This window comes from Drosophila miranda, chromosome 3 (genome assembly GCF_003369915.1).
Source record: "Drosophila miranda strain MSH22 chromosome 3, D.miranda_PacBio2.1, whole genome shotgun sequence".
NCBI lineage: Eukaryota > Metazoa > Arthropoda > Insecta > Diptera > Drosophilidae > Drosophila > Drosophila miranda.
The window spans coordinates 6,594,567-6,617,363 of record NC_046676.1 but is presented as its reverse complement, the minus strand read 5'-3'; the positions used below and the strand labels follow the sequence as shown (position 1 = coordinate 6,617,363).

The 22,797-nt window shown below is 46.4% G+C and overlaps 5 protein-coding genes across 6 annotated transcripts in view; 3 read left to right on the top strand and 2 right to left on the bottom strand.

Moving 5' to 3' along the window:
• Positions 1-42: 42 nt before the first annotated feature.
• Positions 43-822, bottom strand: LOC108158982 (protein FAM136A). The gene is made up of 3 exons (XM_017291827.2): positions 629-822; positions 401-565; positions 43-341 (listed from the first exon to the last, which is right to left on the bottom strand). Exons 1-3 carry the CDS (start codon positions 716-718, stop codon positions 153-155), a joined length of 444 nt encoding a protein of 147 aa, XP_017147316.1. The 5' UTR covers positions 719-822; the 3' UTR covers positions 43-152.
• LOC108158983 (28S ribosomal protein S28, mitochondrial) lies at positions 823-1,662 on the top strand. The gene is made up of 3 exons (XM_017291828.2): positions 823-1,182; positions 1,238-1,359; positions 1,426-1,662. The coding sequence occupies exons 1-3, from the start codon at positions 919-921 to the stop codon at positions 1,607-1,609; spliced, it is 570 nt and encodes a 189-aa protein (XP_017147317.1). The 5' UTR covers positions 823-918; the 3' UTR covers positions 1,610-1,662.
• On the bottom strand, positions 1,597-2,997 carry LOC108158979 (probable inactive tRNA-specific adenosine deaminase-like protein 3). Its single transcript, XM_017291823.2, has one exon. It carries the CDS (start codon positions 2,760-2,762, stop codon positions 1,653-1,655), a length of 1,110 nt encoding a protein of 369 aa, XP_017147312.1. The 5' UTR covers positions 2,763-2,997; the 3' UTR covers positions 1,597-1,652.
• Positions 2,998-4,222: 1,225 nt separating this feature from the next.
• Positions 4,223-4,936, top strand: LOC108158345. The gene is made up of 3 exons (XM_017290584.2): positions 4,223-4,500; positions 4,559-4,694; positions 4,746-4,936. Exons 1-3 carry the CDS (start codon positions 4,285-4,287, stop codon positions 4,820-4,822), a joined length of 429 nt encoding a protein of 142 aa, XP_017146073.1. The 5' UTR covers positions 4,223-4,284; the 3' UTR covers positions 4,823-4,936.
• Positions 4,937-5,369: 433 nt separating this feature from the next.
• Positions 5,370-22,797, top strand: part of LOC108159815 — a 41,853-nt gene continuing 24,425 nt past the window's right edge. The window contains exon 1 of one of the 2 annotated variants that reach the window (XR_001775356.2): positions 5,370-6,799. Coding sequence is in view for 1 of the 2 variants with exons in the window: in XM_017293385.2 (XP_017148874.1) it covers positions 6,748-6,799 (52 nt within the window). In the remaining variant the exon portion in view is untranslated. The remainder of the gene's footprint in view (positions 6,800-22,797) is intronic. The other variant, XM_017293385.2, reaches the window with a different exon arrangement.

Genomic DNA, 22,797 nt, shown 5'->3' with positions numbered 1-22,797 from the left:
TGAAAGAGGTAACATGAATTTTGCCTATAAAAATGTACAGAGTTTGTGATGTAAAATTTTTGAATTTATAGACACTATAATATTTAGACAATTGTAAAAAACTCAACAACTAGTAATAGGAAATGTGATAAATGCAACCAGCTCCTAGCGACTTAAACTTGTGGTATGGCCTCAGGTCCCTTGGATAGAACTTTCTTCATAGTTTTCATCATGCTGGGTATGAGACCCACATGCTTGTCCACACATTGGATGGCACAGCGCTCGAACTGATCCGTGTACTTGGCGATTTGCTCCTCACTGGGACTAGGGGGCATTTTAACTTTGACATCATCGTTACATTGCTGTTGAAAGAGAATAACATGAATATATGTTTTACTTAAGAAGGCGCGTTGGAAGTTACCATGACGCAACGCTGCAGCCTGCCCTGAAATTCGCCAAGCTCGTGCTGGACATAGTTCTGGGCTCGTGTCATGGGAGTCGAGCAGCGGTCCACACATCGCTGTACACTGTCTACGCTGGAGGTGTCATCTTGGCAGCATTTCGCCGCACACAGGTGCATTTCGTTCTGTTGGAGAGGGGGGCACAATGTCGTTACTTAGGTCAGTTTTCACTGGGCTGGCACTCATACCTGCATTTTGCGAAGGTGTGTCTTGTCCATGTCGTCGATCATCTCCGTCACGGCGGACTCAATGCGTTGGCGCTGCTGCTGGATCATCATTAAAGTTATTTTATTAGTTCTAACAATTGATTTCGTAATAAATAAAAAGGGCCGGCGCACGGACAGCGTGTTTTGTAATTTTAGAGATGCGCGTTCAAGTGCGATAACACAAATCGATACCAAGTGTATCGACTGCTCAGCTGTTCTGTTTTCCATTTTCATAGATTTTTTCATCAAAATAATAATAGTCAATTAAAACGATGTCTCTGCTGCACAAAATTGGACGAGTCGCGCTTCAGACACACTCCTTCGCGTCCAGGCGCCAGCTGTCGGTGGCCACACGTGCCTTTAGCAATGAAATAACCCAGGCTGGACCTGCATCCTCCGAGGATCATCCGGAAAGCAGCAGCAAAGGTGGCTTTGCCCGTGCCTTTGACAAATACACAGCTCCAGCGACGCCAGAGCAGCCGCAGTTGGACAATCAAACGTTTGCCTCCATGCTGCGCAACTCCAAGTTCGTGGATGTAAGTTGACTCCAGGCATCCGCCGGGCTTATGTAATAACCTATTAATTAAACAGCTGGGCAGTGCCGAAGGCAAGGTGGTGAGCGGCAAGATATTTCACGTTGTGGAGGATGATCTGTACATAGATTTCGGCTGGAAGTTCCACTGTGTGTGCTCGCGACCCACTCGCAATGGCAGGTAAGTGCAGGGGACTTTAACTTATTCATTTCGAAATGATAAACCTGGAACCCAATCTGTTTTCAGTGACTATGTGCGTGGCTCGCGCGTCCGCTTACGTGTCAAGGATCTGGAGCTGTCCACCAGGTTCCTCGGCTCATCCAAGGACATAACCATCCTGGAAGCAGACTGCCAACTGCTGGGTCTGATATCCACTCCCACTAGACAGGGAGCATCCAGAGCAGCGCCCAAAATTGATAATATTCTATAGAATTTATTCTAAAAAATGTAGAGTGCATTAAACAAAGTGTTTGTTAAGTTAAACTCCCGTCTGTGGTGAATTGGAACACCTCGTAGTGATGGTTGAGCTCCTTGACAGCGTGCAGCTGGAACCGTGTGACCAGTGCGCCGTTGTCTGATGGCCGCAGGAAGAATATGCGCTTGGCTCGGCTGTGCACAAAGGCCATGGAGCACATGAGGCAGGGCTCTTGTAGAAGATACACATCGTAGCCTGTACAGAGGTACGGTCCGTACTTGGTCAGATTATCGGCACCTTGTGAGTGGTCTGCATTCAACAACACTTGCTGCTGCGGCTGACACTTTCTGGACACCTCTGCTCCGAATTTGAGGTCCTGGTAAGCCTCGTTCTTTTTCAAGTAGTCGTAGTATGCTTTGGGCAGCCCTCGCAACGTTGTTTCGGCCTTCTCTCCGTCCTCGACAAAGCTGAGGTCGCTCTTCAGCGCACCTCCCTGCTGACTGCGCGCCACGAAATCCACCAGCAGCATGCTGCAATGTTCATGTCCGTGGGCGCTGTAGGATTCGCTGGTACCAGCGATAGATACTATGCTGGACTGGCGCGGATCCACACAGATGCCCACTGGCCTGTCCTTATTCACATCCCTGGATAGCCTCGCCAACAGTTGCGCCATGCGCTTGTGGAATATGCGCTGACTGATCGAGAAGTTGCTGCCATTTCGCAGCGATTCCGAGTAGTGGTTCGGATGGAACTTACAGGGCCAGTGCTGGATCATCTGTTCGTATTGGACGCGCAGCTTGGGCATGCGGGCGGGCACCTCGACTACCTTCACCTGATGGCAGAGGGCCCGCAGTACATTTGTGGAGAAGGCGTACCGCTGCAGATGCTCCTCCAAGGTCTCCGCATCTCCAATGTCCGACGTTGGGCAGATGAGTACATTGCGGTCGTGGACGCGCTTCAAATGCTGCAAGCGGGGCAGCTTCTGGGACAGCTCCTGGATGACGGACTGCAGTTGCTGTTTCGTCTCCAGTTGACAACTGTGGACTTTGATGAGGGCTATCTCATTGTATTCATCGGATAAAACGGCTCTGATTCCTACGCTATCTTCATTGTCGGTGGGGCTCTGCCTGTTGCGTTTAACAGGTGGTGGGGATCCGCATGCGTCCATTATTTATCAAATATTTCCCTCCATTTAACCTGAAGATATCTGCTTGTCAGGATTGGTTTCTCTCTTTTGTCGTAAGGGCCGCCCGCCTATGTGAAGGTGGAAATTGCCAAGTCAAAGAACAGTAGATGTTGGAGTACTTGTTATAGTTTTATAGTCGATGAAAACTATTGAATTAATTTAGTTTGGTACACGCTTTTGTTTTCTTTGTAAAAAAAACGAACTTAGCCCACTTAAGCCCCCTTTATTTAATTAGTTGAACACCTTAAGGGAAACAGCGACATATAGTACTGGTTATACACTTTTTTTGTAGATCCATTCTGTTCTTTCTTTTAACTTGCAAAAAACCCCAAGATATCTATTAGCGAAACTGTGTAACAAATCTTAAAGATTTATGCTTTTTCTTTGAGTGTATTTAAAAACCCCCTGGTCGACAATGGGTTAATCGTTCTCTGTCCAATATTCCTCGAATTTGATATTCGGTAGGACCCTCAGCGCTAAAACGTTCATATGTCAACCGGAGTATGGCCATTTGAATACCCCATTTCATTAATTAAACTGAAGATACTGTTTTCAAAGCTTTTTTAAGCTATTTTCTCAAATTATCCGCATCCCGATACCAATTCTTGGTCCCTGCAAGAGGACAATAAGCTGCAAAATATCGTTGAAATAGATTTAAAACAGATACTGACTAGTTTGTTCATATATTGGCGCCTTAGATGACAAACATTTCCTCAATTCTATAATATCCATGTCCCCAGGGTATGCAGAATGTTGCTCGATCCGCTCCATGTTGAGAGAGTGCTGACGATTCCTCGGCACATGAGTCTGGTCCATGCAAATTGAATGTTGCAAGCATCGTAAAATGTAAGAAAACGTAAGTGAGTGAGTGTAGAATGTAGGGACATTGTTGCGCTGAAAAATCCCACCACGAAAAGAGGATTTCCCACCACGAAAAAGAGAACAAACCCCAAAAAAGAGAGAAAATCGCAAGAAACGGCTATCGATACTGGATATCGACTATCGACTGGATACGAGAATTCGCGCCAAATAAACAATTTTTCAAAGTGAATAAGTGACAAGGACATGAAAGCAAATTTAATAGATTTATGATTGTAGGTCCATACTATTCTTGTCTAAGAAACCTGATCTGTCATTCAGGAAAGCGGCGCTTGAATGCCCGTCTGCGACAGACCCGTCCGTATAATATGTTTCAAAGCCTCCCATTGCCAATTAAGCCTTCTTATCCCCATGGAGAATCATGATACCAGCCTGGTCTATAGCGTTCTTGTTAGACGCAGAACCGTTGAAAAAAAATCTATGTCAGAGCTAATTTTTGAGCATAATTAAGTTGTATTCTCGAAAACCTCAACTGTTTCTATTATGCTGCCATTTGTCGCGCGCCTCTAAAATAAATAAAAAAAAGTTAACTATTTCAGCGTTTGTGAAATTTGTGACACAACAAAATGTGCCTTTAGATTATACTCAAACACAAGTGGAAATTTATTCTGTAATTTCTTGAAAAATGATTTATTTAAGCTCATTCTTCTGTTTGCTGTCCCTCTACTTTGGATGCCTTATAATTGGCGTTACAGGGCTGATCATTGGAGTCGCGAGTCTTACCCTTGCAGTGTGTAAGCTTATTCTCCAAGCTAAACAAGAAGAGGTTTGGATGATGGCCCTTATTTTCTCGTTGTTGTATTTGGGCGCGAAGATGTTTTTGTTAATGGGAACGATGTGGGTGAGTTTATACGTATTTCAAATATGAATATCTTTGATTGGCAAACCATTAACCGCAGAACTTGGCCTGGTGCCTTATCATGTCCTTCACTGCCAGCGCAATTTGTGTTTTTCTGATCTTGGCCATATTAATTGTCGGCTTTGCCAGTAGTGCGAACCGTGTACAACTCATGGTCTGGATTATTATGATTCTTCGTAAGTCCGATCGATTTCCTCTGCTCTGATAATAATACCTTTCCCCCGCAGTGGAGACATACTATTTGTTGGTAATAATATCGCATTGGTACCACATATGGTCGGGCGTTCAGCGAGTTGAGCTCTAACATTTCCAACATTCATTTTTCAAAATTTATATATGAAATTTTATCTTGAAGGGACTATGAAATATATACCTGCCACGAGACAGACGTATTCTCGCTAAATTGAAGTAAAATGTACATATATGTATGTTTTATGCTTACTTTGCTGCCAAGAACGAGATGGCATGAGAGACAAAAGGCCATATTTGTGCTTGTAGCTGTCTTCAGCCAGGTCTCCCGGCCATTGTTTAAAGAACTGAGGCACTATTTGTGACAAACACACACAAACATATATTTCTCTCTCAATGCATGATTTTCCCTTAAGACTGTAGACGGGCTGGACTCCGTTTGATTGGACTCTTGAAAATTTAAAATTTACAAAAGTTGCAAGGCTTTCTATTTAATATATCGATACAATGGTGCGATAAATTTGATCGAACCTCAAAAACTATGAGCGAAAAATTCTATCGAACCTAATAAATGTATCGCGCATACTTTGTCAACATGCTGCTACGTTGTGTACACATGTGGCCGAGCAACATTCCAAGTTGCCGCCCCAATGTATCTCACAAATTTTTCTGCCGCGAACAATGAAGCAACAGATTGTCGCTCCAAAAAATTTCGACTTTTGAATTGCGCGCGTAGAGCGATCGTGCCGGTGCAGTTTCCATATTGCGCAAAAATGCATTCTTCAATCTTTGCAGACACAGCTCGAGACCTCTCTGGCTCGGCCTAGAGTTTTGGAGTCGTTCAAGGCGCATGCGTGCGTTCTCCCCCGTGTGTGTGTGTATTTTTTTTTCGTCAATTAGAAGTAACGGTTGCACGTTAGAAACTGGAAAATCAACGAAGCGCGCCCGCCAGCCCGCCCGGCCCCAACGCAGAGTGCACACCAAGATACATTTTGTATCTGTAATTTGTGAATTTTCGGTTTTCTTTATTTCGTTTCGTTCCGTTTCGTTGTTTCGCTGTTGCTTTGCGCAACAAGTGTGTGCCTCGCCCGCCTCCAAACACGAAGCGAAGGCAAGACGAAGAATAATGATCAATTTAATTCAATCAGCGATCCCATCAACCTGCAGCGAGCCCATCCAAACCAAACCAAACAGATCCGATCCCATCCGATCCTCGTGTGTGGCAAGTGTAGGAGAATCTAACGAAAAAGTGGCTGCCAGTGCAAACAAATAGAATCGAGCAAACAGCAAATACCAACAATACCAACAATACCAACGCGTTTTGTGAGCCGGTTTAGTCATTCGCGAGTTCCGAGAATCCCACTGGCTGGCGAAAAACGTAACTTTTCGAGATACATTCCCAGCCAGAACAGCTGTTGTTGGCTTTGAGCGCTGCTTACTTGTCTGCCACTTACCCTGAAGCTCCGTGTAGCCAGGTGATAAGATAGCTCCGCTCCGTTTAGCGATTGGAACGAAATACCAACAAAACGGGCCAAGAAAAATTGCACAGTTTGCGATGTGTCTTAAGTAAAACTCGCAGCATTATCTTATCGGCTGACCATTGATTGGGCTTTGCCTTTTCCGCTCCATTCGGCTCGGCATTCGCAGGTGAAGTGAAGTGAAGTCATTTGCGCAGCCATATTAGACCAGCCCGCGGACTGTGGAGTGGGGTGCTTCGACAAGGCCTTTAGTCAGCGCCAGTCTAGATACAATATCTATATCCCATATCTACGGGAATATCTAATGCCGCCAGTGCAAAGTGCTGCAAGGAGAAGCAACCAACAGAGAAAAAACCATTCCCAGTGCCAGTGCCAGTGCCAGTTGCTCTGCAATCTTTGTCTAAATTTAGACAAAGCCAGAGCCAACCTAACCAAACGTAACCAAACCAATCCAAACTGAAGTGAGCTGAACAAGGCCTTCTGGCCATATACGATTGTAAATCAAGTATTTGGCCCCCAGAAGGAGAAGCGAAGCTGCGGAAGAAAGCCCCAGCATACCAGGATGGACATAGAATCGGATTCAGACACCTCTGAGAGATGGGAGGACTTTTTTGGTAAGCGGGAGGGATCACTGAACCTTCTTTTTAGCGGATGGCGATGTCCGATGGCCGATGACTCAACTGGGGCCCAAGGAGTTGGGGGCGGGGAGGGGGCTCTACGCATTCCTGTAGCGCCTCGACGTCTTCTTTGCCCGAATATGGACATGCGTATAAGAAGACACCATCAGAGTTTGGCTTCTTTGGCCACTGCTGGACGGTACAGGACGGGCCACTCCATTTGGGTTCTGTTCTCGGGGTCTGCACGTTCCGTTCCCATAACTGTACACGATTCCCTACCATACCATGCCATCCCAGCCCCCCTAAGTGGGGGACCATTGCGTGAATTGTGGCTCGCAGTTTCGCAGTTTTTGGAGTTTCGCTTGGGTTCGGTGTAACGGGTTCGCTTTGTTTCTGCATTTTCTGCTTTTCGACATTATTTAAGCGCTCGAAATGTCGGTTGTAATGAAATTTAATGATAATACATAATTTCAGGCTTTTGACCCAAATTACAATTGTGCTCAGGAGGGGCAGCGGGGAACCGCCAACGGGGCACGGGTTGGATTGGAGAAAATAAGGTCTTGTTGCTTTGCATGAGATTTGCAATTTATGCTCTTGGGTGGTGTGTGGCACTATAGCGATACAACAAACAGTTTGTTGACCCACTTTATATATTACTTTGATTTGCTTTTGATCGTGTATTGGAATGCTGTGGCACCATTTACATTTGATATATCCGTTACGAAGGCTAGGGTATGTACATATCTTGCATAAGAGTAGAAGGAAGATCAGATCTCAGGATCAACAGTCTATGAAACAGTCAAGAAGAGAATTGTCAAAAATAGCTACAACGAAAATCTTTTCATAAATAAATTAATACTATTACAGCCAGAATATATTTGATTCTAAACTTTCCATAATATTGTTTAGGTCTGAGTAGTCGGGTATTGTACTATAGTCGCCGATCTCGTAGCACTATGGAAGGGCAAATGCAAAGCTTTCGTTCAATTAGTGCATTAGTCATAAGTGTTCTCCGGGTGAGTGTGTTTTTCATTGACTTTGTTTTTTATTATTGCACGTTTGCTTTTGTTAGCAGAGCTATGTTAGATAACAGCCTGCGAGGCCGTTTAACAGCGAAGCTTTCTTTGGGTTAACAGAGCCATTCATGATCGATCGTGCCTATATCAATTATATATTCATGTATAGTGCAAATGAATCATGATTCGGATCGTACGGAGGGCTTGGAAATTGTCAGTATATCGTTTCCGCGCTACAGTTACAGTTCTCCCAGATAATGACCACTTATGTAAGGGCCTGACATTTCGTTTATTTAAACATTCTGGCGTGTTGGCTGTCGAAAAGTCAAACGTGACGACACTCTCCTCTCCTCAACAAGGGGTTCGGTTCACTCCCGATGCCTTATAAATAGTAGAACCCGTTGGAAGATATCGCCAGCAGTTGACCGCATGTGGTATCAAATGTCACCAAGTCTGGCCCTCTGTTTGTTTGCCTCTTCAATTTTCACTGGCACTCGAAAAACAAACACACTCGTGTACTCCTTAAAGAGGAAGACACTCTTCGTCTGTTGCTGTAGATACAAGTGCAGGGGGGCAGGTCAAGTCTTTGAGTTTGAGTTACCTTTCATAACCCATAGCCGAACAAGAGGTAGGAGGCAACCACAAGCAGCGGCACCACGGGAGTCGCCGTCTCCGTCGCCGTCGCCATCGCCATCGCCATCGTCATTGCAATCGGAGTCGGAGTTCATTCGATATTGTTATTGATTGTGATCTGAAGAAACCTTTTTTGGGCTCTGCGGCTTGTGTCCGTCCCCCTGCCCCGTCACGTTTTTCATGTGACATTTATTCGGTTGGGGGTTTTCTTTCATCTTTTATTTATTTAGAAATAGACACACTGCCAACAGAAAATATAACAACTAATAGATATTGATAGTGCGGTAGGGGCAGCCACATGGGCTGATAAGATTTCCCATACACTATTGACTTTTTGATAGTGCCGCCGACAAGGCCAGAGATCTGGTATGCGACTCGACTCCAAATTGAAATTAACATTACTCTGGCGGTTAAGAGGTCAGTTTTGCACTGCTCCACTTCCGCCCGGGGACCAGAGTAGGGAGCCACAGATGCCGACGCTTTGGTTCTGCCGGTGCCAAAGAGCAGCCGATCTTAATTAAGGCAATTGACAAAAGTTCAACAAATTGAGCCAAAAGAGTTCGGTGTCATAATCGAGAAGAGTTCATTGGCCAAGTGGATACAAGAGTATTAGCTCACCCTCACGCCTGCGGCGCATATTCCCTCTCTAATTGCGGCTGTCGGGGGTTGCCCCCCACCTCTACCCACTTACCCAGAGGTGGATGCAGATGTGGACCCAAAGCCGGAGTCAGAGCCAGAGCCAGAGCCAGAACCAGAGCCAGACCATGCCAGTGCTATGAGCCGTGTGTGTGTGGGCCGTAAGTCGGCGTTTGTTGACGTCTGCTGATGTCTGTAAGCCCTGTCTGCCGGGCGTCCCGCCGCCAGCCAGACAGCCACTCGCCGATCGACTGTTCTCTAATTGCATTTCTCTCAGTGCACTCAGTGCCGCAGACGCTTTCCGTGTGGGCGTTGCGGAAGGTCGTAAAATCTGAGTATTGTGCACGCACGTCCCAAAAGGTTTTTCTCAATGAAGCTTAGCGTCTGGCTTTCGATCTCTGCATACTCTAACCCCAAAAAGTGTGCATTAGATATCCTATGGCATTCGGCAGATGGCTAGCCATATCTGTAGAGTACGTGTGGCTATACTTCGGGTGCAATTTAATATTTTCTACGCAAATCATCTTTTGAAAGGGTATTTGAGATCTGCTTCCTGCTTGGTACATCTCACATTTCTCGTTCTTTAATGCCGCTGTGGGGACTCTGACTTTAATGAACGTTTTTTGCGGCATGGCCTGTGACTCGGCAACCCGCTCACAATTCTATTTGGCAGCAAATTTATAACTTCCTTGCACAAAATGCCATTTGCTTAGACGATTTACGCCTACCCCTGGAGGCTGCGGGGGCACTTAAGTCGCTTAGAATCTTCGGGGCACGTGTGAGTGGCACGCTCGTATCTCCCTGGATAGCTCGTGACTCATGCCCCCTCACGGAGAGTCGTCACAGGCAGTGACAAGCTTTCGGGAGAGTCTCGCGAGAGAGCTTCGTTATCAGCTTTGCTTTTGTCGTTTGCCTTTTGTATCGTTTTCTTTCGTTTTCATTGTGAGAGTGCACTCTCCGCATCTCCCTCTCTCCGTCTCCGGTGATCTCTCTGCGATCATTCCATTTCACCGAGCAGTGCAGGCACGCATGCGCCGTGACAACGACTTTAACAGAATCTTTCACGCTCCAGCAGCCTCTCTCTCTCCCTCTCCCTCCATCTCTTTTTCTCTATCTTTGCGTCTCCTTTACACTGACACACTTTCGCTTTCGCTGGCAGCCCTGCCACTGCCGCTGCCGCTGTCACTGCCACTGCACTCGCCGCTGACATAATGTCCGCTCCGTGTCTGTTCCCGATTCGCTAAACGATTATTTATCGGCTCGATTTGAATACAATGCCCTGCAGTTGTTCATTCAATCGTTCCCACCCGATCGATCTTCGGTTCGTTCTTCTTCTGCTCGATGCCGCCGCCGCCTGACCTCTGCCCGAGTGAAACTTAAGCTCTATTTCTCTGATTAATTATCCCCCCTCCTCCCCCCCCCCCCCCCATGCGGCGGAGAGTTCGGAATGGGAAAGCGTGGCCAGCGGCTCTGTGCCAATGGAATTGGGTCATTGCAAATGCCAAAACAAAATCAGCGGGAGTGAAATAGCTGGAGATCTATTATAGCCCAATTTAAGCATCATTAGATGGTGGGTAGAAGGCTTAGCAGAGCTAAACTCAAGGTCAAAGTCTTCGTGATTGATTTTGATCATTAGAGAACTCCCAAAAAAGTTAAAAGATGATTCATTAGACACCTGGATCATTCGAATTCTTTCTTTGTGACTGACTCCTACTTGAAGACCACGATTACGACTGGGGTAATTCTTTCTATACTTGCGATTCGGATTTGTCTAAATAACCAGAGCCAAACGAGTAAACAAAATATAAAAATAAATGTAATTTTTATGGCAGGAAAATAAAATCGAATAAGGTAATGGCTCGTGGATCATTGTTTATATAGAAACGATTACGTATCACTTGTTGGAACAGTACTTATTATCAATAGAAATTTATACAATTTCCATCCAATTAGAGCAATGGCATTGATCGAGAGAGAATCGATTTCCATCTTTGAATTTGTATAAGTCTGTGCCTACAGTCTGTTACAAAAGTATAGGGTAATTGAAGCAAGATTCTAAGGAGGTAAGACAAAAGTCTAATTTATAGATTGAAGGAACTTCTCATGAGCTGAATCTATCCGCTGGTTTCCCCTGTATAATTGGTCTAAGTATTGGACTTTGAAGTCGCCTGACATTACAGTTCTGAAACGCACAGTACTCAAGCACTTGCACATGGCTATAATGAAGTCTGAGACTCTGAGCCGAGCCGGCAACCTTCGAATGTCAGCGGCTGTTTTTCATCGATCGACAGAGAGATACATATGTATATGGCCAGAGAGCTTTGTAAAATGCATAAATTTAAGAAAAATAAATGTATCCAAAGTGGAGTGTCTTGAAATTCCATTTAAAAATGCAATCTATCCTAACAATTGTTCGTTATTGTCTCTCGGTTTTCTCGCCGGCCTGTCAAACAAAACAAAAGTCGGGCCATACATTCGTCTGTGCACTGTTTGCCATCAACCAAAACATAACCCAACCCAGCTGTTTATCAGCCAGAAGCAAAAGCAAAACCCAACCCGAACCCAAACTCAATTCCAATACCATTACCAAGATCCAAACAAAACCAAATGCGTACCAGCGTTCCATTTAGAATTCAACCTATCCAACAGTCGATGCAAAAATTTGTTGAAGCTGAAACAAAAAATAAACATTGAAAATATGTTGTTGAACAGGTTTTTTAAATATATACACATATGTATATATCTTTTATTCTCTTCTGTTGCTTTGTTTTGCACAAAAGTTCAACAAATTGGAGGCACGGAAAAATACAGACAAGCGGACAAACCGACAAACCGACAGGAGGGAAAAACGTGAGGCGGCAGCCGTGAAAAGCAAACAATGAGAAGCGAGAATCTGAACTTTGCTCAAGTCAAATACGAAAATAGCTTACATCAGAGCTTTGGACTTGGTTTAGAGCCAACAAAAAGAGAACAGACTAATCGATATGGCACTCGTAAACGATCGCTAATCGAATGCTTCAGCGGATCAAGTTTGTTCACCGCTAAGACAATAGATGTAGAAGTATCTTATAAGTTTTAGATAAATCTGCAATCTGATATTGAAATACTGATCTTCAGAACTGATCATTTCAACTTTCGACTGATTTTAGATAATCGCTCATCTGATATCTATACTTTCTATATATCTTTCTAACAAATTCCAAATTTGATTGCATTTCCGTTTACGCTCTTTGATCTCTGATCTCTAATAAATGATCACAGATCATTTGCAGTTTATCTCTCGCTATCTTCGATCCGGAGCCACCTGTTTGTCCGGCTCCTTTGGAGCTCCAGCCACGCCCCCCAATGTCTCACAGACGCCCACATGCTAAATGACAGCCACTTTGGGGTACATACAAGGGGGCGTGTATTTTTGCATAATTTCCGAATTAAAAACGAACAGAAAACTGTGTTTGCGTAATGGCATTTCCTAACGGTGATGACTTCATAGAGGATCGAGTGTCCCCGCAAAAACTAGGCTCGAATTTGCATAGGAATGGATGTCGCTAACTGGCTATAACTGGGGGAGACAACGGGCATATCAGTCAACGGTTGGTTTATGGTTCCATATCCATATCCACATCCATTATGTGTCTGTGTGTGCGCCTCCTTTCGAGGTGTGTGTGTGTGTGATGTTGGGGCAATCTGCGCGATCAACACACGACGCTAATGTACAGATCATGAGCACCGATTGCGCTTAGTGCATGAAAATTGGAAAAACTTGTTGTCGACTGGCGACGGCTGTCCCTCGTCCGGCGACTTGTTTTGCAGCCACCATCATCATCATCATCATCATCATCTTTTTTAGACATATGTATGGACATACATATATCGCAGCCGGATCGGAGGATGATGATGATGATGATCGCTGCGCTCGACTCATTCTCTTCTCTTATTAATTTCCCTCTTTGGAATCTGTGTGCGGCATATCATGTCAAAAATTACAAAGAGTTGCTTGTTCGAAGGCTTGGGTCAGTGCCTCATAGATACACACACACACATTTCTATCTATGGTTTGGCTTCATGTACCGCCGCTCTAATTAATTCAAGCGAGCTGTGTGGCGCCCCGAGGGTCTCTCACATGACCTGTGTATGTGCCACCAATGTGTTTCCCAATATTTGTCCAAAGAATTATCGCAAACAGTCTGCTAACCGCCTGATAGACCACACTGATGCCCTACAGTTCTCTCTTCCGTACATTTTTCTGGGGTACTATTCAGCGATCCAAGACCATAACCTTCACCTTCGCTCATTCGTATGTCGCTGACGCTTTGTAATTTAAATGAATTTTCGTATTTAACAACATTATTTTCGACCGGCCGAGCGGCTTACAAAAGTGGCTGGCAATGGGCAACGTGGCGTATGACTTTAATGATTCCCAGGCCAAGTCTAAGGTTACACAGCCCCACAGTTACGAGCCCTCCCCGTTTCACAGCAACAACAAAAACAAAAGAAACGAAAATCCATTCCCAAGCGACTCCAATCCATTGTAATTTGAGCAGCTTCTCAAGTTCGCTGTCGGGATAGATTCCGTACATTTATTTCGCTGCGATTATTGAACGATTAGGCCTGAAGCGATTCCAGGGGCAACAAATTGTGCGGACATGCGAGAAATATGGTACGAATACCAGTACGAACACTCATACGAGTACCCATACTCATACCCATACTCGTGCGAGTGTGTGGGGTACGAGGTGGATAAAAAGTGAAAGACCTGGTCGTGATAACACGTAGGCCCCGAACAAGAGGCGCGCATGCGTGGTCCAAGTGGGTACCCCCTCGCGTCATATTCCACTTGAGTTGCAACTGCAAGTTTAGTTGCAGCTTGTGGCACGTCTCAGACGAAGCAACACCCACTCGACGATGCGGCCCCAAGCCCCCAACATGGAGGAGGGATAGAGGAGGTTTAACTCTTTCTGGCCCGCTGCACACTCTTTTTTGGTGGCACTACGCGAGGTTTTATGACCTCCCCTACCCAGAAAAGCACAAAACCGAGAAAAAAAGATCTTGGCTACGCCTCTCGTCTCTCCAGTCAGGTGGTGCCCCAACAAAAGCTCAGATTTCGATTTAATAGCCAAGAGTCGGACTAAGGCATACATTTTTCTCTCTACTTTTTTATGGCCAACATATAAATCCGTCTTGGCTTAACCCATTTGGAGACTTTGTTGGCCAGACTTTGATTTGTGTCGGCCAACGGACTGTGCTTGGCCACCAGCTTGTAAACTCTTATCTAGAGAATCACACTTCGGGAAGGCTGAAATTTATGATCCAGCAGATCCATTCCAATTCATTATAGATCGTTTAATCTTGAGGTTGAATGGAATTTATGTGGGAGAAACCTACAATGGAACTTCCTACTCATTTCAATCGATTTACATTGAGAAAGGAAGAACCCTCCAACCTTCCCTTGGAAATGTAGCATTTTTTACTGCCTTGTGCATTGAATACCATTCAGCATTCCTGAGATTCCATGAACCTGCAATTAATTTAATTTTTTAGCACGCCATTGGGACCGTCGCAAGTGCCATAATGATTGACCATAAAATGCTTTCGAAAACGGGTACGCAATGCTCGTTAAATTCATTTACATTTCCCCCGCACAATGGGGAAGGCAAACCCGAGTCCCACTCCAATCACAACGCTAGATCTGGGAGAGTGAAGACATATTTCAGCTGTCAATTGGGTGTCGGCACCTTTTTAGACACGATGTTGACCACAAATCAAATTAAAATTAACCGAAAAATAAAAGCAATTCGAAATGCTATCAATCGCGTAGCGAAATTAGCACTCGGGGCACATGAAGATTGTAAAAAACATAAATGGCAGCCAAGTGTTATCAGTGGCAGCGATCGTGCAGCCAGACGTGTCCGGACTCCGGAGTGCTTGAGTGATCCACCCACCTATGCACGAGAGTACTCCTAATTAGCGCCTTCACGGGCTGTAGTGGACCCCTAATTAGGCTAGAGTAAACATACCATGGGATGGGATGGGATGGGATGGGATGGGATGGCTTTCCATTTGCGCAATCGCTGCTCTGGATGGGGCTTTTGTCTCCGTTTCGGCCGTCGGCTTTCGACTGTCTTTTGACGGTGGCGTATGCGTAATTTGGATGAGCTTCTTTCTCTCTGAATGCCACGTTTTTTTGGGTATTCCAAGTGCATGGCTTTTCTCTTTTACGTAGTCGTATATTGTCAATGTCGTGCAGTTGTCATTACCGCATTATTGTTATTGTTACTGCCTTCTCTCTTGACTCTACCTCTGTCTTTCCCGCTTCTTGGCGCATTTTTATGGTCGTAAATCTGGGCAGAGAAGCAGAGTTATATGTACATCTTATGTAAACCAATTAGTTGCGTTGGCATTTGCATTGAAATGCATAATTTATGAGTGCAGCTCAGTCCACAATTATTTTTGATCCAAACGAATCCAAAAGTGTGGCAGAAGTTGTTAAGCCAACACAGCAGTGTGCCCCTGTCTCTGCCTCTGCCTCTTCCACGGCCACTCTAAAGGCGCAAATGAAGCAATTAAATTCAAAACGTTGCAGACACATAAAAATTATACATTTCTTGTTATATTTTTCCCATTTCCATGGAGGAGTCCCGTCCCATTCCCCCCCAAAGGCGACTCGGAAATTATGTTAATTCCCGGGCCACAAACGATAATAAAAATAAAAATTTAATTTCGTGTAACTTTAATAGGCCGTAAAGCGTTTAAGTTTTGAATTTTAATTGCTGCTGCCTTTCCACGATGATATAAGGAGCCATTTGGAGCCATGAGACATGGGTTCTATCGATCGCCTGTCCATTAGGTAATTGAATGGCGAGGCTTTCACAGAGATCTCTGTCCACGAGGAGATTTCCCCCGGAGGCTGAGCCCCGCCGTTTTCTGTGTCTAATGCGGGACTTTCTTTGCCTCCTCCCCTTGCTGTTCCTCTGGGGGGTTCTGGTCATGGCCATGGCTATTCTCCTTTATGTTCGTGTCATGTTCGCTTTTGGCAAATTCATCTCTCGCTTTGAGTGGGGCCGAGCCGGGCCGGGCCGGGCTCTTGCTGGGTTTCTTTTATGGCAACTGCCGCTTAATTGCTTTTTCTCACCCGTTTCACTGTTTTCCTTTCTTTGCAGGTAAGCATCGATAGCAGCACCACTCGCACCACTGACCCACTTGCACGGCGACAAGTGGTGGCGCCACCAGCCAGCAGCCACCAGCCACAAGGGGATCCCTGCAGGGCCGTCTAATCCCATCCGATCTGTGGGATGTGGGATAGATACGAGAATCTTTATTGATATGTGTCACCATTATCGATGTCGACTGTCGACTTTCGACTTTCCCTTCGCGCTCTCCCCATTTCCCCGCATGAATTATGGCACTGCCCACAGAGAGATCGCGTCTTAGATCTCTGACTTAATTAAATTCGCTTTTCCCTATGCGGGCTTCCCATCCAAATCCAATCCGACTTTCCCAGCAACAAAAACCGAACACAATTCATGCAGCGCCCTCACACACTCAGAGTCCATGATGCTGGATGCTGTCTCTCCGGACCATGATGCTGCGGCAGTGATAAGATCTACAGATCTTAGATCCAATGACTGCTGCTCCATATTTTGGCGTAAATTGAAATCTCTGTCGGTCTGTCGGTCTGCCGCTGTGTCGCTGCGGAGGTGCCAACCTGTTCTCTTTAATTGGGTTAAAATGCAGTCGTCGAGCCTGGCCCAAAGCGGAAATCAGTTGGAGCCGCAACGGGCGTCGGCCATTTAGCAATTGATGTTGCAAATGGCGAGTGGCAAGTGGCAGACGACATGATTTATGTGTGCTCAAACGATTGACCTGATTCCGGGGAGTGTGCGAGTGTCACTATTATCTGCAGAGATCTACAGAGATCTACAGAGATCTTCGGCGATCGGAGATTGGGACTGGGATCTATAACTATCCATCCAAAGATCCCTCCGTGCGCTGCAGTGTGTCAAATGAACCTGTCACATTTCAGCAAACATTCACTTTCTCTTTGGCGCAGCTGGCGCCTGGCATGGGGCATCCTGTGTGCCACACTAAATTACAATTTGTTTATGTGCCCCAGCACCCAGCACCCAGCACCCACACAGACACATACACACACCACTCGTATGAGGGGTCTGGCATGGTCTCCTCCTGGGGCACAATTTGTCTGCGGATCAGTTGGCAATAAGTCAAACGCCACACCGCCAAAAGTTCAACAAATTTTCGCAAAGCAAAAGGTTTATTTAAAGTTTTATGTGCCTCGGCATGTGTGTCTGTCTGTCTGTCTGTGTGTGTGGCATTATTGTTGCTATTTTTGCGCTTCCGTTGCATGTCCAGCGAGGGAGTTGCAGTTGCAGTTGCAGTTGGGGCTGGGGCTGGGGCTGGGAGTCAGTCAGGCAGTCAGTCAGCCGGCTGTCTATCATTTGCCATACACTCGGAGGCCTTTCATTTTAGCCGCAGACAATTGCCAGGCCCCAGCAGACAGCCCCATTCCGTCTTGGCTTCCTGCCTGTTCGCGGTGCAGGCCCTCAAAGAGGCCGCTCTCTCATTTGCCTCCCCCTCCCCCTAACCTCTCCCACATTTTGCACTGCAATTTCTATATCTATATCTGTTTCGATTCGTTTTCATTCATAACTGGGCCCTGGATCTGGATGAGCCATGGAGGAGGGATCGCATCGCATCGGATTGGATTGGATTGGCAACTCCTGGCTTATGCAACAGACTCAGATTTGCTGCTGCGTTTAGCGGCAATGAGGAAGTCCACTTTTGTGGGTGACTGTGGCAAACGATTGCGGCCGGGTTAAGTTTCCTTTTGACTCGATTCGTTTTGGCTTGCAACTGCTGCCGGGGCTACAAGATTGCATGCTGCGATAGGCACAAATGTGGCAGCACCAAATCATAATGTACAATAATTTTGGGGCATAACTGTGGCATAAACTACTCGCCACATTTCTCAGTGGGCGAAAGTTACGGGAAAGGCATCCAGCCCTGCTCCTCCAGCTGCACGTCCTCGACCTTTCAGAGCACATTTCAGCCGAGTTCAGACGCGTTGTCTGACTCTTTTTCAATAACAATAAAGGCCTTCTGCGCCTGCGCCCCACACTCTTTCTGTCAGTCAGACAATGCGGCCCGGCGCGTGCTTCTGGCCAGGCCAAGATACAAATAAAATACGGATGGAGATGCAGATGCAGATGCAGAGCCGAGACCCAGACCCAGACCCAGACACCACTGCAGATGCAGATGCCGATGCCGATGTCAGACGATGACAGCTTTTGGCGGAGAGCCTAGCCCCTATTTGCCTGCGCCATTAAACGGCAGCCCAGGTGGGCGTTGACTTCCCTGCGTCTCCCCCTTAACCCCGGCTGCCACAACAATGGAAACAGAGGCGTCATCTACCAGACTACGCTGGCAGGTCCAGGTACGGCGTAATGAGTGTTCCCCTCCCTCCGAGTGGGCCGCATTCCTCGGCAGGAATGGGATCCGAGCCGACTTCATTTGTCAAGTCGGAGTTTAAGCGGCGTCATGTGCCTTAATTGTGGCAAATGTTGTGCCAGACCCTGGCACTCTCAGCGAAGGAAAGCAAACAAATGGGGGAGAGGCCCCGCCTCGGACTCCATCTCCACCTTGGGACTCTTTCGGCTTCATGTATGAGCGAAAGTGATTTCGGCCGCCGGCTGCATAAATCCTGCAATGAATAATTTAGTCATTCCATTCCATGCAGCGTCAATGGAAACGAACATTTTGTCGAAACATTTAAGCCGCAGGAGTTGGCCAGGCCCGGCCCCATGACCACCCAAGCGACAGCGCCAGCGTCAGAGACGGAGCAGGCGGCGGCGGCGGCGGCGCCTTGGCGGCAAATTCATCACACGAGTGTCCCAAGACCACGTCCCCCGCCCAGTGCCCGTCTCGTGCCCCACGGCGACGACTCTAAATCGTGTGTGAATGGCTTGACGAACTGCACTGCTGCTGTCCCCCATTGGACACAGTGGGGCAAAAAAGGCACTTGGGATTCGAAATATATGTATGTATCTGCTGCTGCCATTCCTTTGCATATTAGTAGATCTTTGCTATGAGCATTGCCGCCCACATTAATGATTTGTGGTTCTGCTCACTCGTAGTCTGCACAAATTTCCACAGTGCCAATCCGAGCTCTCACAGCCCGGACCCCGACTGACCATTATGCTGACCAATTAGTCATTCGGCGCTGGTTTTGCATGTCATCTGTGTGGGGCAGGGTTTGGCCAGGAGACAAACCACCAACAAGCCGCAGCCGACATGCAGACTGTAATTTGTTTGTCAATTAAAAGCGCCGGCAACAGTCAAAGCGCCTTGGCCATATTTTGCACTGTGGCAAGAGACTTTCGCAACATGTAGCGGCGGCTGCTGCTGCTTGAATGAAAGCGAGTCGGGGTCACCGCATTCTGGAGGATCAAAGGAAGAAGCAGAGGGACAGTCACAGTCCCCAGTCCCCAATCCCCAGTCGCCAGTCCCAATGCGGAAACTGGGCGACAGCTGGCGCTCACTTTCAACGCGCGACTTCTTTGTGGTTCTACCCTGTCAGCGCTAATGGTGATATGCAAAAGGAAAACCGAAACTGAACAACAACTACAGACCGTTAAAATAATGAGCTGCAACTGCCGCTGCTGTTGCCGCTGCCGTTGTGATTTGTTGTTGTTGCCGCCGCGGCGGCACTTTCTACCGCCTGTCCAAAAATAAGCAGCCATGTTGCATATAGCCTCCATACGAGTACGTACACATTTGTATTATTTTCAGTTTTCTTCTTTTTCGGCCACAAATCCTAAAATGGCAAACAGCGACATGTGCGACCGACTTTGGCCAGGCGGCAGAGGCAGATGCAGAGGCAGAGGCAGAGCCAGAGACAGAGGCGACAAGGTGATGGTGACATGGGCCTAGCGATGGCAGTGTTTGCCACTAAAAGAGCGACTTAATCTGATTGAGGATGGTCTAAGTGCCTAAAATGCTAAGCGGAAATCATATTTTGGAAGAAATTCGCCATCAATCGGCTGGGAGAAATATATATCTCCCTAGTTAATTTTGTAGAACGAATTTTCGATATTTGAGGCATCAGCTTTATCCACCAGAAAGCTCTGATTCGTGGGGTACTCCATCACGACCCATGTCACGCTGCCATCTCCAGTGGAAGCTGCAGCAGAGCCGTGTTGGAGTCGACACCGGAGTCGGGGAACGAACGGCAAACAGCATCGAAATCGGCATTGGCATCGGCTGGCAGATGCGTGTGCTGCCTGCCTCCTGGCAAATAAATCTCAAATATAAATAATAAGCAAATATTTTATATTTGCCTTTTGCCGGACGACTCTCTCGATGTCGATGTCGATGTCGATGTCGTCGCTCTTGATGCCCAATTTGGCTTTGGCGACGATCTCGACGGCATTTGTGGGTCAGGCGGTCGATCGAGGGAATTGAAATTGAAACTGGCGCCTCTTTGGCGTCGATTGATTTTCATATTTGCTGGATGCAATTAAGCTCAAGAGCCCCATAGCCCATAGCCCATAGCCCATATCCAGTGCCAGAGCCAATTTGAGATCAACACGAGAGATTCATAAGCCGCAGATGGAGAGGCCCGACGGCGAGTGATTCTGATCATTCAATTAAAATATACTCGTACTGCTATACGTAGCGTGGCACACAGCGAACCTTGAATGCATCACTGCAGGCCCGGGGCTGAATTGATTGATCAAGAGCGTACAATGCAATAAATAATACAACAAAACAACAAAGCAAGAAAGACAGAGTTTAGCGATATGAAGCACTCAATACTCTTGAGGAATGATCGGTTTTGTGGGCAGATATACTAAATATGGAGGGATTACTAGTGGTTCCGTCAAAAGAAGAGTTTCTCCAAAGATTTAGACATATATTTTGGTAATCGGAGGCACTAGTTTCCTTAGCAACCGATCGAAATGGAAACCAGCAACCTACTGGGACCATATCCTTGCAGAAGGAATGTATCTTCCTGCAGCAGATCTCTAAAATAAATTCTTGAACGAATCCCAAAAGCTCTGCTCCTTTTGAAAGGGTATACAAAATACTGAAAACTCGTAAATGCCGAATACTCTGAATATAAAAAATGCAAGTGCCGTGCCACACCAAGCCGTCCCTCCGTCCCTCCGTCCGCCGTGCACATGTTCCACAGTTTGCACTTCCTGATGGCGGGGGCTTTGGATATCAGAGAGGGGAGGGAGGCAGGCAGATGGGGGAATGGAATTCTGCTTTGCGCCGCTGTGCATCGGAATGCGAAATTAATGAAATCACATGCAGACAGGCGACCAATAAGGAGGGTAGGATCGGTTCGGTTCGGCTCGGATCGGAGAAGAGCAGAGTGGGAGCGTCTGGGGGATGACGATGAGGTGGCCAGGCCGCTGACAGTGATTAATGCTGGATCTGTCTTTCCCGCCACAACAACGAAACTACTCACCAGACACAGATACAGACACAGACACAGATACAGATACAGATACAGACACAGATCCACAAAGACAGAGGCGCTTTACGAGTAATGACACATTGAGAACTGCTGCAGACCGACGAAAACAAATCACGGTCAAGTGGAGTTTGCAGCTTGCTGGAGACCTCGGGTCCAAAGTGCTTGGGTGGCTTATTAAAAGCGAAAAGAAGTTCCCACATCAGAACCACACAACGATCCCAACGAAAGTAGCTTAAGTCCACGAAACCAAATGAAATGAAATGGAATGTTAAAAGGGTTACCACCACAAAACAAAGAACCAACGGCTAAAGAGGCTGAGGCACTGCGATGATGATGGTAGTGATGTAGAGACCCATTAAAGTGAGTCAAAAGTAAAAGCTGTGGAGAGTCGGAGCATGGGATGTGGACAGGCGACAATATGGGAGATAATCTACTTAGGAGATACCCGTACGAGCCATAGTTCGAGGTGTGCAGAGCTTCTGCCTTACGGATCATAATCCCCTCGAATGAATGGCATCCAATTACCAAACAATCTCTGTTGTGGCAGGATTTTCATTAAATTAAACGAAATCTGGGACCCCTCTTCGTTTCACATGATAAGTTTTTGGTGGATGATGTTCTTAAGATGGGAAAACCTCACTGAATCACGTTTATTTCTCTTTGCTGGGGATACCGTTGATACGTTGAACATAATGTATTATTCCTCTCTCCCATCATAAGTTCTTTGTTTTTCATGTGACGCATGCCCCAGGCCTCCATCAAATCATCGTTATGAGCGGTGAGCGATGAGTAGAGTTTGCAATTACAGAACTGCGAACAAACCACACAATTTTCGTCTCTTGTTTTAGCACTAAAATATTTGGTAATCAGCAGAAATTCAAAACATTTTTCAGCCATTCAAAAAGTATCGCATTACCATTCGAAAACACCACCACTCGACTCTGTCTTTGGGCTGGGGATTGGGTTAGCATTATACAACCAGAGATGGAGAGCAACAACCAGCAGATGCCAGGTAGAAACAACAATGAGCAGACGCAACACGCTTATGGAAATGACAAAACTCACATGTGTTTCCGCAAAATGCCCGACGACAGGCGGCCACTTATAATTTGTTTCATTAGCCAGCGTGAAATCGACTTTTTTTTGCCATGGAGCCATGGCTCCTTGTGGCTTCCAGCGTCCAGCTTCCAGCTCCCTCTCTAGTGGCCAGTGTC